At 37.8% G+C, this 11,831-nt stretch overlaps 2 protein-coding genes across 5 annotated transcripts; one reads left to right on the forward strand and one right to left on the reverse strand.

The window, feature by feature from the left end:
- The first annotated feature begins 2,902 nt into the window (after window positions 1–2,902).
- Window positions 2,903–5,745, forward strand: LOC109169631. Of its 3 annotated transcripts, none has more exons than XM_019318509.1 (3): window positions 2,903–3,098; window positions 4,648–4,751; window positions 5,504–5,745. In XM_019318509.1, the coding sequence occupies exons 1-3, from the start codon at window positions 2,988–2,990 to the stop codon at window positions 5,571–5,573; spliced, it is 285 nt and encodes a 94-aa protein (XP_019174054.1). In that variant the 5' UTR covers window positions 2,903–2,987; the 3' UTR covers window positions 5,574–5,745. The 3 variants fall into 3 exon arrangements, with proteins under 3 accessions (XP_019174054.1, XP_019174055.1, XP_019174056.1); XM_019318510.1 differs by having other exon boundaries at window positions 4,648–4,727; XM_019318511.1 differs by having other exon boundaries at window positions 4,648–4,732; window positions 5,504–5,588.
- A 106-nt stretch (window positions 5,746–5,851) lies between these two features.
- Window positions 5,852–9,942, reverse strand: LOC109169629 (glutamate receptor 3.4-like). Of its 2 annotated transcripts, none has more exons than XM_019318507.1 (7): window positions 9,769–9,942; window positions 9,241–9,613; window positions 7,783–9,122; window positions 7,404–7,681; window positions 7,249–7,280; window positions 6,736–7,145; window positions 5,852–6,659 (listed from the first exon to the last, which is right to left on the reverse strand). In XM_019318507.1, the coding sequence occupies exons 2-7, from the start codon at window positions 9,533–9,535 to the stop codon at window positions 6,213–6,215; spliced, it is 2,802 nt and encodes a 933-aa protein (XP_019174052.1). In that variant the 5' UTR covers window positions 9,536–9,613; window positions 9,769–9,942; the 3' UTR covers window positions 5,852–6,212. The 2 variants fall into 2 exon arrangements, with proteins under 2 accessions (XP_019174052.1, XP_019174053.1); XM_019318508.1 differs by having other exon boundaries at window positions 9,774–9,935.
- Between the last annotated feature and the right edge of the window lie 1,889 nt (window positions 9,943–11,831).

Raw genomic sequence — 11,831 nt, forward strand, 5'->3', positions numbered from 1 at the left:
GGTTGTCAATCTCCTCCAATTCTTCAATTGATCTTCACAAGGAACTAGAGAACAATCTACAATCTAAGAGTGTTTTGGTGTTTCTCTCTCTAAACTACTCTCTAAAATCTCCAATCTAAAATGTTCTAACTAGCTCTTTGTAAAAATGAATCTAAAAATGACGTCTTAAATAGCCTTCCACTTCATTAATTCCGCAAGGAGGCTGCAACGCGTTCTACAATGCACCGGACAACGTGCGTTGTACGGTTCATTTCGCGATCCATGCATTCGCGCAACGCGCGTTGTGCCATGCGTGAAACTTTCTGTTTTTCCACAACGCACGTCACAACGTGCGTTGCCTCCTCCCGGCTTGGCCGCGGCTTGTCTTCTTGTCCCGCTTTTCTCCGGGATGTGCCACTTTGCCTCGTTTTAAGCGAAAACTTCCTACAAAAGCCAAAATACAAAGTGTGGTGATATTTTATAGCATAATGCACAATCATAGCTTAAATGGCCTAGAAATGGTGCACAAAGGATCATAATTAGCTCAAAATACACCCTAAAGAGACCCTAAAACTAGGTGTCTTTGACACTTATCACAAATATATGTGGAGACGGGAGTTGGCTTTCGGTTTGGGTCGTCTAAAGTGGACTCGGGTTCTTTAACATGAGATGAAAGAAATGATATATTATATTGTACAGTCAAAATGAATAATGAGAAATGAGAAATTGAGTCTCAAAGTAGACCTATTTGAGTTAGAAAAATGGAGATGGGAAGGCTTCGGAAGAAGCTTTCTTCCCATATTGAAAATATATGTGAGTTTACAGTAGTATATATACAATTTTCTTTAGAAGGAACTTGAATTGTGTAGTACAAAGGAAAATTGACAACCTAAGTAGCTTGGGACAATAAGACACTCTTCTTTCGGAAGGTAGAGTGTTGGGGTGCTAGCAATACCCCACCGGAAGGACACGAGACTCCTTCTGGAATTCCAATTTTGGACGGGCGTCATTTTTTTATAAAGGTTATTAATTGTTAATTTGACCGACTCCCCTAAATCTACTAACATTTTCTCTTTAGAAGAACTCTGCTCTTCTTCAACCAAAACTCTGAGTTCTTCACTTGTTTTAGTTTGTCCCCCTATTTTATTAATGTTTTAGTGCTCAAACTTTAAATTGTAAATTCGTTTTTATCATGGAAACCTAGACTACAATGCTCCTAGCACCTTGAGAGGTATCAAATAATTAAGGTTTTAAGGAAAGTGTGATTATCACACGACTCAAATTTGAAAACTCGAACCTTTTGTTTTTTGTATTTTCAAATTATTTCCAACAAGCTTAAAACCGTATCTTATTTCCTTATTTCCCATAGTAAAAAATGTCTTTCCCAAATTTTCCAGTTAATAGTGGGGATAACAATAACAACCGTGGTGAGAATGGCAATGAAGTTGCACATCCCAAAACCCAAGAGATGGTGGCTTCTAAGGATATATTCTTACGATGCAAGTTGATAAATAATCTTATTTTATCTTATATTTCACCCTGTTCTTAACCCCTTTTTATGCTCAATTTAAAGTGTTTTATTGGATTTTCGAACTAAAAGATGTGTTTTATGCTCAATTTCATCCAATTGCACTTTGGAGAGAGAAATTATCAAAAGGAAACAAAAGTATATCAAAAAGGAGAAAAAAAACATTAAAAAGCGCACAAAAAAGTAGACTGGGAAGATGGCGCGCAAAATGAGCAAAGCCAGAGACCTTGGAGTGGAGGCGAATGCACACATAGGCAACTGCACGCCCGTGCGTAGCCAGTACATAAAAGACATGCATGCTAGAACTGGCATTCCGCACGGGTGTTGCAAGCCCGTGCCATGCCAGTGTGCTCGCACAGCCAATCACACGCCCGTGTGACGCCAATGCGTCGAACTCTGGAGCTGCACTATAAATTCTTCCTTTTCCAGATCAAAAAAGAAACAACAACAATAGGTCGGGCATATAATAGTTCTCTCTAAAAATCCTAGATAGGTTTAACTTAGATTTTACTCTTTTCTTGGGAAGAAATTGTGCTATTTTTCATTCTACACTTTTGGATTTGGGTGGATTTTCCCTACTTCAACTTAGATTATACAATAGAGAAGTTTTCCTTCATTTATCTTGCTTTGATTTATGTTATGTTGCTATTAAATGTGTTTTATTTATGTGTTTTATGATCTACAATTCTGAGTAGTAAGTTTAGGGGTTTGGATTAAGGTTCTCTTGCTACCCATGTGCTTAAATATGTTAATCTTGTATTTAGTCGTCTGATTGCAAGGCTTCAAAGAAGAATAATAGGAATTCTCAAGCTAATGTGTGTGGTTGAGCGGAGTAGTCAGAAAGAGGGTGAGATTAACCTTTTAGGTGAGTGAGGTGAACCTTGTGGGCTCGAACCAGTGCAAGTGATTCATCAACACTAGTGGAACAAGGTATCTTTGTTGCAATTGTGAGTTGTTTAGCACCTTCTAGATCAAGAATGGCGAGAAGGTGTGAATGATAAATTTACTCAATCTGAAACTATATGTATTTTAATTTTTAAATAGGGAAAATTGTACTTTTTGGCCCTAAGTTAAAGAGTAATTGTAGAATTCGTCCCTAAGTTATCATTGATGTTGCATTTTTCGTCTCCTTGCTAATAAAACATTAGGGACGAAATTTGAAATTTTAATATAACTCGGGGACGAAAAGTGAGCACGAAAGGATGAAAAGTGCAACGCCAATGATAACTTAGGGACGAAAAGTGAGCATGATTAACACTTAAAAATAAATTATACAATTATCCTATAACTTAGGGACGAAAAGTCCAATTTTCTCATTTAAATACGAGTCCGGTTCCAGTCCTTATTTAGAAGAATTTGAACCGGAAACGTCCCCACAAACCGGGCAATGCCAGAGCGAACCGAGAGTATATAATTTTTTCTCTTTAATTCGAATCCCAATCTCTGAACAGATTTCGAGCAGAAGGGAAACGCGACGGAGATGAGTGAAAGAGCAGTACCCAGAAGGGAGAGTCCATGGGGTTTACCAGAAAGCGACACAAGACAGCCAAAGCCTCACCGATGCAACGACCGTGCTGAGGATGTCATCCAAGTAATTCATCTTCCTCCTTAAACCCTCTTTAAATCTTTGCCTTCTTTCTGTTTGTTGAAATGCTTGACTGAAATTCTTTGGTTTCCCAGATTTTTTTTGGATTCCTTTTTCCAATATATGCAATGTTTTTTATGGGTGCATTTTGTTTATTGTTTGGATTTGGGATTGGGCGTCTGTAGAGTGGTAAAACCAAGTGCTTGACATTCCAAATTTCCAATTGTTACACCATGTACCAGGGATCACCTTACAACATTCAAATTATGTGACTAGTTAAAATCAATTAATAAACTATCTATCTATTACAATTGATTAACATAGTATGGATCTACAGTTAAAATATTATGTCGCCACAGTTAATAAATTATGTGGCATACATAATCTAAATGTCATTTTGAACCAGGGTCCATAGTTGGTCCATGGTATAATTTGCCTTGACATTCCTTGTTCTAGTTGGGAAGAATACTCAGTTCATGAAAAAGGAATAAAAAGGTATTCTTTATGTTAATAGCTTTAGGCCGGATTGTAATTTCGAAGGGTTAAAAATATACATGTATTTGTAAAAAGGGAACTGTAAATCAATTAAATTCTTGCTCTCTTGTTCATCACCAAAAGAGAAGTTATAAAATGAACTGTTTTCATACATCTATAAGGCTATAACATTGAAGTGCCTGTTTGCACACAATCAAAATAAGTCACTTTTGTTTTTTCATCATTAGCCACAACTTGACCAATTAGTTCTTAATCCAATCAAACTTCTACATCTTCCCCGACCCTCCTGGAAAGCATTTAACTAAATTAAAGAGGAGAAAATATTGTGAATGGAAGATTGGAAGGCATTGAATAATGCACGAGTGGGAAGGCGGAAGTAACTTTGATACTTTGGAACCATTGCATATTTGATGGGTTTGTTACAGGAGTTGATGGATGTTGTGTGCTGTGACTCACTGACTCTTTACTTGTTCTAGTAGTCCTAAGAAGTTTAGTAGTTAAGTTGTTTTGTTTCATTGGCTAGTTCAATGATCTGGTGGACATTTCACTTTATGTTGTGATCCTTACACTGCATACTGCTGATTAGTGTGAAAACAGAATGAAAATCCAATAACCCTTCGTTGAATTGGCCAGGGGATGCCTCCCCCTAAGATGTAGCCCGAACAAGTTAAAACATTAAAAGTGATGTTATGGATTAATTAAATATAAAAATGGAAGTTTGGAATGAATTTTGGAAAGGATCTGCCCATCTTCTATAATCTACTCAACTAAAATGTATGATTTAAAGGAAGAATTTCAACCATGAAAGCTACTGTATCCTTCATCCCTCACAGTTATGCAATTTAATAATTCTTCATTAGTGCCTATTATAGTATATTTTAGAAGTTCTTTGTGTAATTTTATTATCTTCAGATGTCTTAAAGCTATTTAATTGTTTAGACGTTTCTATGGGGCCATGGATTCTAGATTATCTTGGCTTGCTTTAAAAGTATGCTTCTTCTGCCTTCTACCATTTGTCTAATACATTAACATTTTTTTTTTTTGGGTCAAAATTCTGCAGGCATGTTTTGAAGGGAACCCGTTCAAAACAGTTCCTGGTCCTTTCAAGTTGTTCTGGCAGTGTATGCGTTCTAAGCCTGGGTATGATAATCAATCTTTCTGCACGTGAGTTGAATTTTCATGAAGTTGCTCATTTTTGTTTCTTTGAGATTGTTCAAGTTTTGTTAACAGTCTTACAATGGTTCCCAATTTATTACATCAGCATATTAGGACATGAAAAAATATTGATAAAGAGGTGCATGGACCATGTATCCTTCAGCAAAGAGGAAAAATTGGAATCTTTTCTTCAATTATTCTTGAAAGGGTTATGGACCTAGTAGCATAAGGAAGTTTAAAACTTTCCTTGAAGCCGTCAAACACTTTCACGTACATGATACAACACATGTTCTAGTGTGGACCTAATAGAAATAAGGAAGTTTAAAACATTCCTCGAAGCCATCAAACGCTTTTTCATACAACAGTACAACACATTACACATGTTCTAGCGTGGAACTTATAGAAATACTCAATAAGAAAGTTTAAAATTTCCTTGAAACTGTCGGACACATTTTGCAATTCTTCTAAAATCATTTTATTGTGGCAAGAATGTGATGATCTGTGTGCATGGCTAGCTGTTGAGAAGGATCTTCCTTATCTTTAAGCTTTTATACTTGAGTGCCCTTCTAAAATTAGACTGAACTGTGATGTAGTATGTGTACTTGAATAACAAGGATAATAGAGAGATATATGAGGAGGTTCAACTTGAAACTCCGAATTGGGCCCGGTGGAAGATAGCTAAGTTGAAACTTGAAAGTATGCGTACTACTGATATCATGAACTTGAACTCCTTTGTGATTAATTTTTCATTTGGTTTGCAGGGAAGAGCCCACGGAGCCATTCACTTATCTGCAGTTAGATCCACCGAAGAGGGAAGTAAAACTTGAGTGAAGCGTCTTCTAAACTCAAGTTGATATTAGAGTCTTTTCCTTCCTCTGCCCCAATCCTTGTCTATGACAAGGTTTCTGTACCAAAAATACTGAATACACTATTGTCTTGTTTCTATTATCAGTAAAATGTCATTTTCACAATTTTGAGCAATAAAGATTCCCAGTATCAAGAATTCCTAGTGTTTCACTTCTATTTGTTCATATATATATGTATAAATGAGAATAAAAACAACAGCAATCCTCCCCCCTCCCCTTTCTCCCAACAAGTTACTGAAGAAGTTGACAACTTAATGACTCTTATTCATGATTTCATTTTGTTGTTGAACATTCATGTTTGATTGAATCTACAATGTACAAATCATTCTCTTCCCAAGAAGAAACAGAAACCATTCCCTGTGAAACATCAAGGCAGTTCTTCCCAGTTTTGACTTGTCTGATGCAGGAATCTTGTGCACCTTGCCAACCAAAATTACAAATCTTTTTGCCAGTTTCATCTATATTTTCCTACAAAGGTGTAAACACATTCTGCTATCCCTACAGAACAAATCTGATGTGACATGGGGCAGTGATTAGATGAGTGCAAGGAATTGTATGGATCATGTACAAAAACAAGTGTGACAAAGCCTGCTGAATGTCATTCTCAGGGTGCACTTTCCTGCACATCTGAGCTTTGAGTAAGTTGTGGCTTGTTTTCACTAGTGGCCTTCTTTTTCAGGATTTCTTTAATTTCAGCTTCTTTTTGATCAACAAATTTGATCAGGCCTTGAAGGCTGCAGCTGTCGGATGGCCCGGGCTCAGGCGTAGCAGGGATCTCCTGTTCCCTAGCCTCGGGTGTATACCTGCGATACTGCCAGCACACCCTGCAGGAAAACAACAGAAGAGCAATGAAGCAAGCCACACCGCAGATCAGAAACAGGCCCCAGAAACTCTTGAGGGAAAGCCGGTTGTCATCAATTTGGTTGTCTTGGATCGCGCAATCATCTCTGGGGAGCCATTTGTCGTGGATTTTTTGGAGTTCTCTTTTCTCAGAGAGTTGCAGGATTGCAGTTGACATATCTACAGCCAGAGGGGAGTCTCTTTGAAATGCCTGGGAAACCAAAACCGAAAGGTCAGTTATAAATTGTTGACAGAACTCATCTGCAATATGAAGCTTGGTGACTTACAAAGCCCCATCCACTCTTGGTGAACTCCTGCCCAACAATCCTGTAATTGCAGTTGGTGCTGGACAAGAAAACCTCAATGTAAGGTAGCTCATCAACTATGGCAGCAACCCCGCCCCCTCGTGGACCTCTGTTGAGGGCTTGGATATACTCGTCTTGAGTTTTCAGTATGCGCAGCCGGGACTCTGCAACATTCATCTCTTCAATGAGATATCTGTATGCAAAAGATCCATCCTGGATTCCTATGGGATCAGAGCTCGATATCAAACTGTCAATCCCTTGAATCCCTGTTGCGAGTTGCTGCACTGTGAGGATCGATGTCAAGCTAGCTGTATAACTCGAGTTTATGATTAAAACCACAAAGAGCCACAGAATCAGCACCAAACGTCCTAGAGTGCCCACCGTGTTCTCCCCTGCATTCAAGCATGAGTTCTCATTAGTCTTCACAGTTGATGATTAGAAAACTGCAACTAAATCAAGCAGAAGATGATGGACAAACAGATGGGATTCACTTACTGTGTGAGAAGAACATTGTTGACAAACTAAACCTGCGTGCAAATGCAGAAGTATTACTCAAAAAGGGAAATTTCAATGCAAAAGTACAATGCTGTGAAGATCTTTAGCTTCTGAGTTGAGTAATGACAGGTATAAGCAAGCCAAGAGATGCTAACCAGAAGACTGTAACAATTTGCTGGCTAGGTGGACCACGAAACTCATGGTTGATCCGATGCTCAAGAATCCAAACAACAGCTCCAACGAAGAAAAAGAAAAGGCCGGTGACACACCACATTTCCACTGTAAATGGCTGGAGGAATGCCCACGGACTGGATTTACTCTCTTTGACAAGCACAACTACAACTAGTCCAGATTCCATAAAAGGTTGCGTGAAGTCCACAATCCTAGTCCGGTTCATAGTTATGGTAATATCCCCAACACCTGCATCATATTTCTAAGTAGCAAGGTGAAAATCAGTAAATACCATGCTGTTTATGTGTGGAACACAAGGAAAAGTATTAACTAGAAAATTGAAGATGAAGTAGCAGTACTTACATTTTGTGCAACGTCGTTCACAAGGTTGTTGAAGTAGGGGTTCCTTTTGCCATCTCCATACAGAACATAGACATGAGGAACAGGGTAAGGCAGCAACTCTATAGCAGCTTCAAATATGTCAATGCAGTATCCCTTCACCCCTAAAGGTCCATCATCTTTACTTACAAACTCTTGAAATGTGACGCGAAATGGCACTGCGATATGCAATGGATTCCCGTTGTCAGGGAATACCCACCCTCGAGGCAGTGCTGTAGTTTTCCCAGGCCATGTAGGACTGTCCAGATGCTGATTGCTGGTTGAAGTGTTTGGAGGTTTCGCGTATAGAATCTCTGGAGCAACTACCGAGAGGCCAGTATAGTTCGACCAGTAGCCTAGCATGCGCGATCCATTCCCAGCAATGTTGAGGATATCGAATGCAGGATGAATCAGGTTCTTCTCTGCATCAAACTGAACCTGACCAGTAAGACCTGTGAAGTTCACTCTGGTAAGGATGTCAAGCAACTTCTGGCCTTGATCAAAGATGTTGAGAGATGTCAAGTGGAGGGCACTGCCTTTGGTATTACTCAATCTGGGGTCACTCGAAAAGGTCACACTTCCACCTTCACTGAAGAAAACATCAAGAGCTCTTGCAAGTAGCCACACTGAGTCATAAGCATAGAGAGCAAACGAATTAAACCCCGAGGCTTCTTTCTCACTGAAACTTCTCCATCGCGATGCAAACTTTTTCTTCTGATCCGAATCAGGCGTGTGATGGCGAAGAGCAACTACCCCGCGGAGGAGATCCATTGTCTCGAGATTGACTGTTTGTGAAGAGTCTAAAACAGAAGGAAGCCAATCTGTAGCAATCCAGACATAGCCACTTGATATCATATTCAGACTCTTTGCTTCCGAGAAAAGATTTAGCCCAGAATCGGGATTTACATGCACCACATAAACTCGCGATTCCATCATGTTCACATTGAACAACAAGGTATTGATATCTTCTCTGGTGGCTCCGGGGGCTAAGGCTGCCTTGTAAGAAATCTTGGCACGTTTCGCAGCAAGAGCATCACCCAGAACAGATATCCCATTTCTTCCGTTATCATCATCAACAAATATGGCAATCACCTCCTTCCATCCAAAGTAACCTATGAGATCAGCCACAGCCAGCATTTGGAAGCGATCATTCGTGACAGTGCGCAGAAAGAAAGGGTTCTGCAGAGAATTGAGGCTCGGGTCTGTTGCCCCAAATGATAAAAGCGGGACTTGAAGCTCATTCACTATATGCGATATTACATGCGCTATTCCTGAGGATTGCGGCCCAATTGCAGCAACTATGTTGCTTTCCATCACCTGCAGAGCTACAAAAAACACAGCATGATGAGAACAAAATCTTTTGCAGATAGAATAAGACGGGACCAAAACTGGACAAGAAGATGGATAAAGCATCGCATCATAGCAGAGCAGGTAAAGAAATACCATCAATCATTCCAATGAATCCACTGCAATTAGTATCATGCATTATGACGTTCAGCTTAGTGCCATTGAGAATGGTCGAATCAGAATTGACATCATCCACTGCAGCTTCCAGGGCAGGCTTCACAGACTCGCCAATAACCGAATGGACTGTGAACATAACCCCAACGTTCACCTCCTTCGGCCTAGAAGACGAAGGAACAGTGTCGTTTTCATTCCCTCCAAGGACTGCCAGAGGCACCCATATGCAAGAAATGGCCAACAGAAAGGCTCTCCTCAGCCATACATGGACCCCCATCTCTCTACTAGCTAGCAGCCAACTACTGGCCTTTTTGAGGAGAAATCCACATCACCATATCTTCAAGAAATCAAGCCCCTGCTAAAAGACATATCTTGTAAGTAAAACTCAAAGCTCAAATCCATGTTAAAAAGTTTTTGATTCTTTTGAATACCAACAATTCAAGAATTTCAAGAAGACAACTTCCAAATTTCAAGATTTTTTTTTTTTTTTTTTTTTGAAGAGAAACTCACATCACCATGTCTGCAAGAAAACAAGCTCCACCTAACAAACAGATGAAGAAGATAAAAGCTTAAAGCTGAAATTCAAGTTTAAAATTTCAACACTAGCTGAGCCCACCCAAAGAATCTTGAATGAAGAGAGAGTTTTCATGACTTTCACATGTTATGAATAGGGCAGTTTTCTATCTCTCTCTCTCTCTCTCTCTCTCTCTCTCTCTCTCTTAAACCATTCAAATTCCACACCAAAAAAATCCAATAGGGGAACTATAGCACAAGACAACAAAAGTACAATAATTCCAACCTCAGAAAAAAAAAAAAAAAAAAAAAAAATCCTAGCCAGCCAATGCCAAAACTCACAACATTCCAAATATAACTAGATTACACTATAGGCCTATATATGGTTGTATGAATAACCATTAACATTAACAATATCTACAAACAATGTATAAACATTAATCCATGAAATTGCTTTGGGCTCACCATACACACTGCACTATCCAAGCTTCAAAGGGCTGAGCAGTATAACAATATTAAAAATACTTATGACAAGTGCACATCAAAAGATTGCCTAAAAACAGTACTTTTTTAATAGAATGGCAAAGTTTAAGATATTCATGCATGTAAATGGCATCAGGCATCTTATATAATTAAGAAAATGTAAGATGCAATTCTTTTTCTTCTTTGGGTGTGTTAGAACAGTCTTGCAAGCTCAGTAAAGAATGATTCTTGCCTAGATAGTTGCCTAGCCCTCTTTTAATTAGTTAATTAAGTTTCTTATTCTCACTTTACAGTTCTACAATCTTGCAGCTTTTATCACCCAAAAGATGAGATTGCATTATATATTATTTATACAATCCATTTTCATATTGGAATTTTTTTTTAAAAAAAATTGAATGTGATTTTTTATATAACTCAGGTTTTCTGGTTTTGCAGAACTATATCTTAGACCCCATTAACCCGACCTAGGCTCATGAGGAGGTAAATCGAACCAATTTAACTTTGATACTCAACTCTAAACTGTTCACTTCTATGCATAAGGAGCTTAACCTAAATCCAAATTTCCCATGTTTGTGGCAGTAAATTTTATTCCAACAATCATGTATTTGGGTTTGCATTCCAATATTTTATCTATGAAAAAAATTCTCAAGTCTCACTTCATACATTTATAAGACGATTGTAATAAATATTTATATACCAAATTTGATGGTGAACCATGTTTCCTTTATTTATTTATTTATTTATTTTTTGAAGGATGTCAGGATGGGGGTGAGGGTGGGGGTTAGGAAATGCTTATAGCCTGATAGTCTCAATTAGACAAATGCCATCTTAGTAATATACTTTAATTGATTAATGGAAATCAATATATCTCTTAATTTAACATTTATCAATACATCATGTTAGATACAATTTATTTCTTTTTTTCTCTTTTTGTTGTTGTTGTTGTTGTTGTTGTTGTTGTTGTTGTTTGGAGTTATACTATACTAACTTATGATACGCTGAAAAGGAAATGAATAATCAAAGTGCTTAAAGTAAATAGAAATACACTTGCTATTTTCTTTCATTAATTAGTGGGAAATAATAACTGTACTCTTAAAAGTAAAATTGTCACCATATATTCTAATATTATTAAAGAAATAAAATAAAAGGAATAAACAATGTGACCCACTTTTTCTGAATTTATTAGAGTATGTTACGATTAATTGTCAAGAAAAAATTATTTTCTTCAACAATTCCTTAAAGCTTGAATTCTTAACTTTCATTAGGTGGGGGTGAAGGCGGGAGGGAATTTTTTTTTTCTTAAAGTTTCAATTCTATATTTCCTTTGAAGTTTTTAACCTTTTTTTTTTTAAATGACAAAAGAAATCTATAATCACTACTTTAAAATATACACTAAATAAATTTTATTTTTATATAATAACTTACTTTTTTGCATTTCTTTTTTAACCAAACGGATGGTTAGTGGAGTATTATTGTCGTCATGTTGAGAATAAAGAACGATGTGTGAATGGGCAGGACGTAGCTTTCATCAGATTGGTGTTGTGTGGGGCCCAAAGGTGCTTGTGAAGCACGTGGAT

The sequence above is a fragment of the Ipomoea nil genome, unplaced genomic scaffold (assembly GCF_001879475.1).
Source record: "Ipomoea nil cultivar Tokyo-kokei standard unplaced genomic scaffold, Asagao_1.1 scaffold3316, whole genome shotgun sequence".
In the NCBI taxonomy this organism is placed as follows: domain Eukaryota; kingdom Viridiplantae; phylum Streptophyta; class Magnoliopsida; order Solanales; family Convolvulaceae; genus Ipomoea; species Ipomoea nil.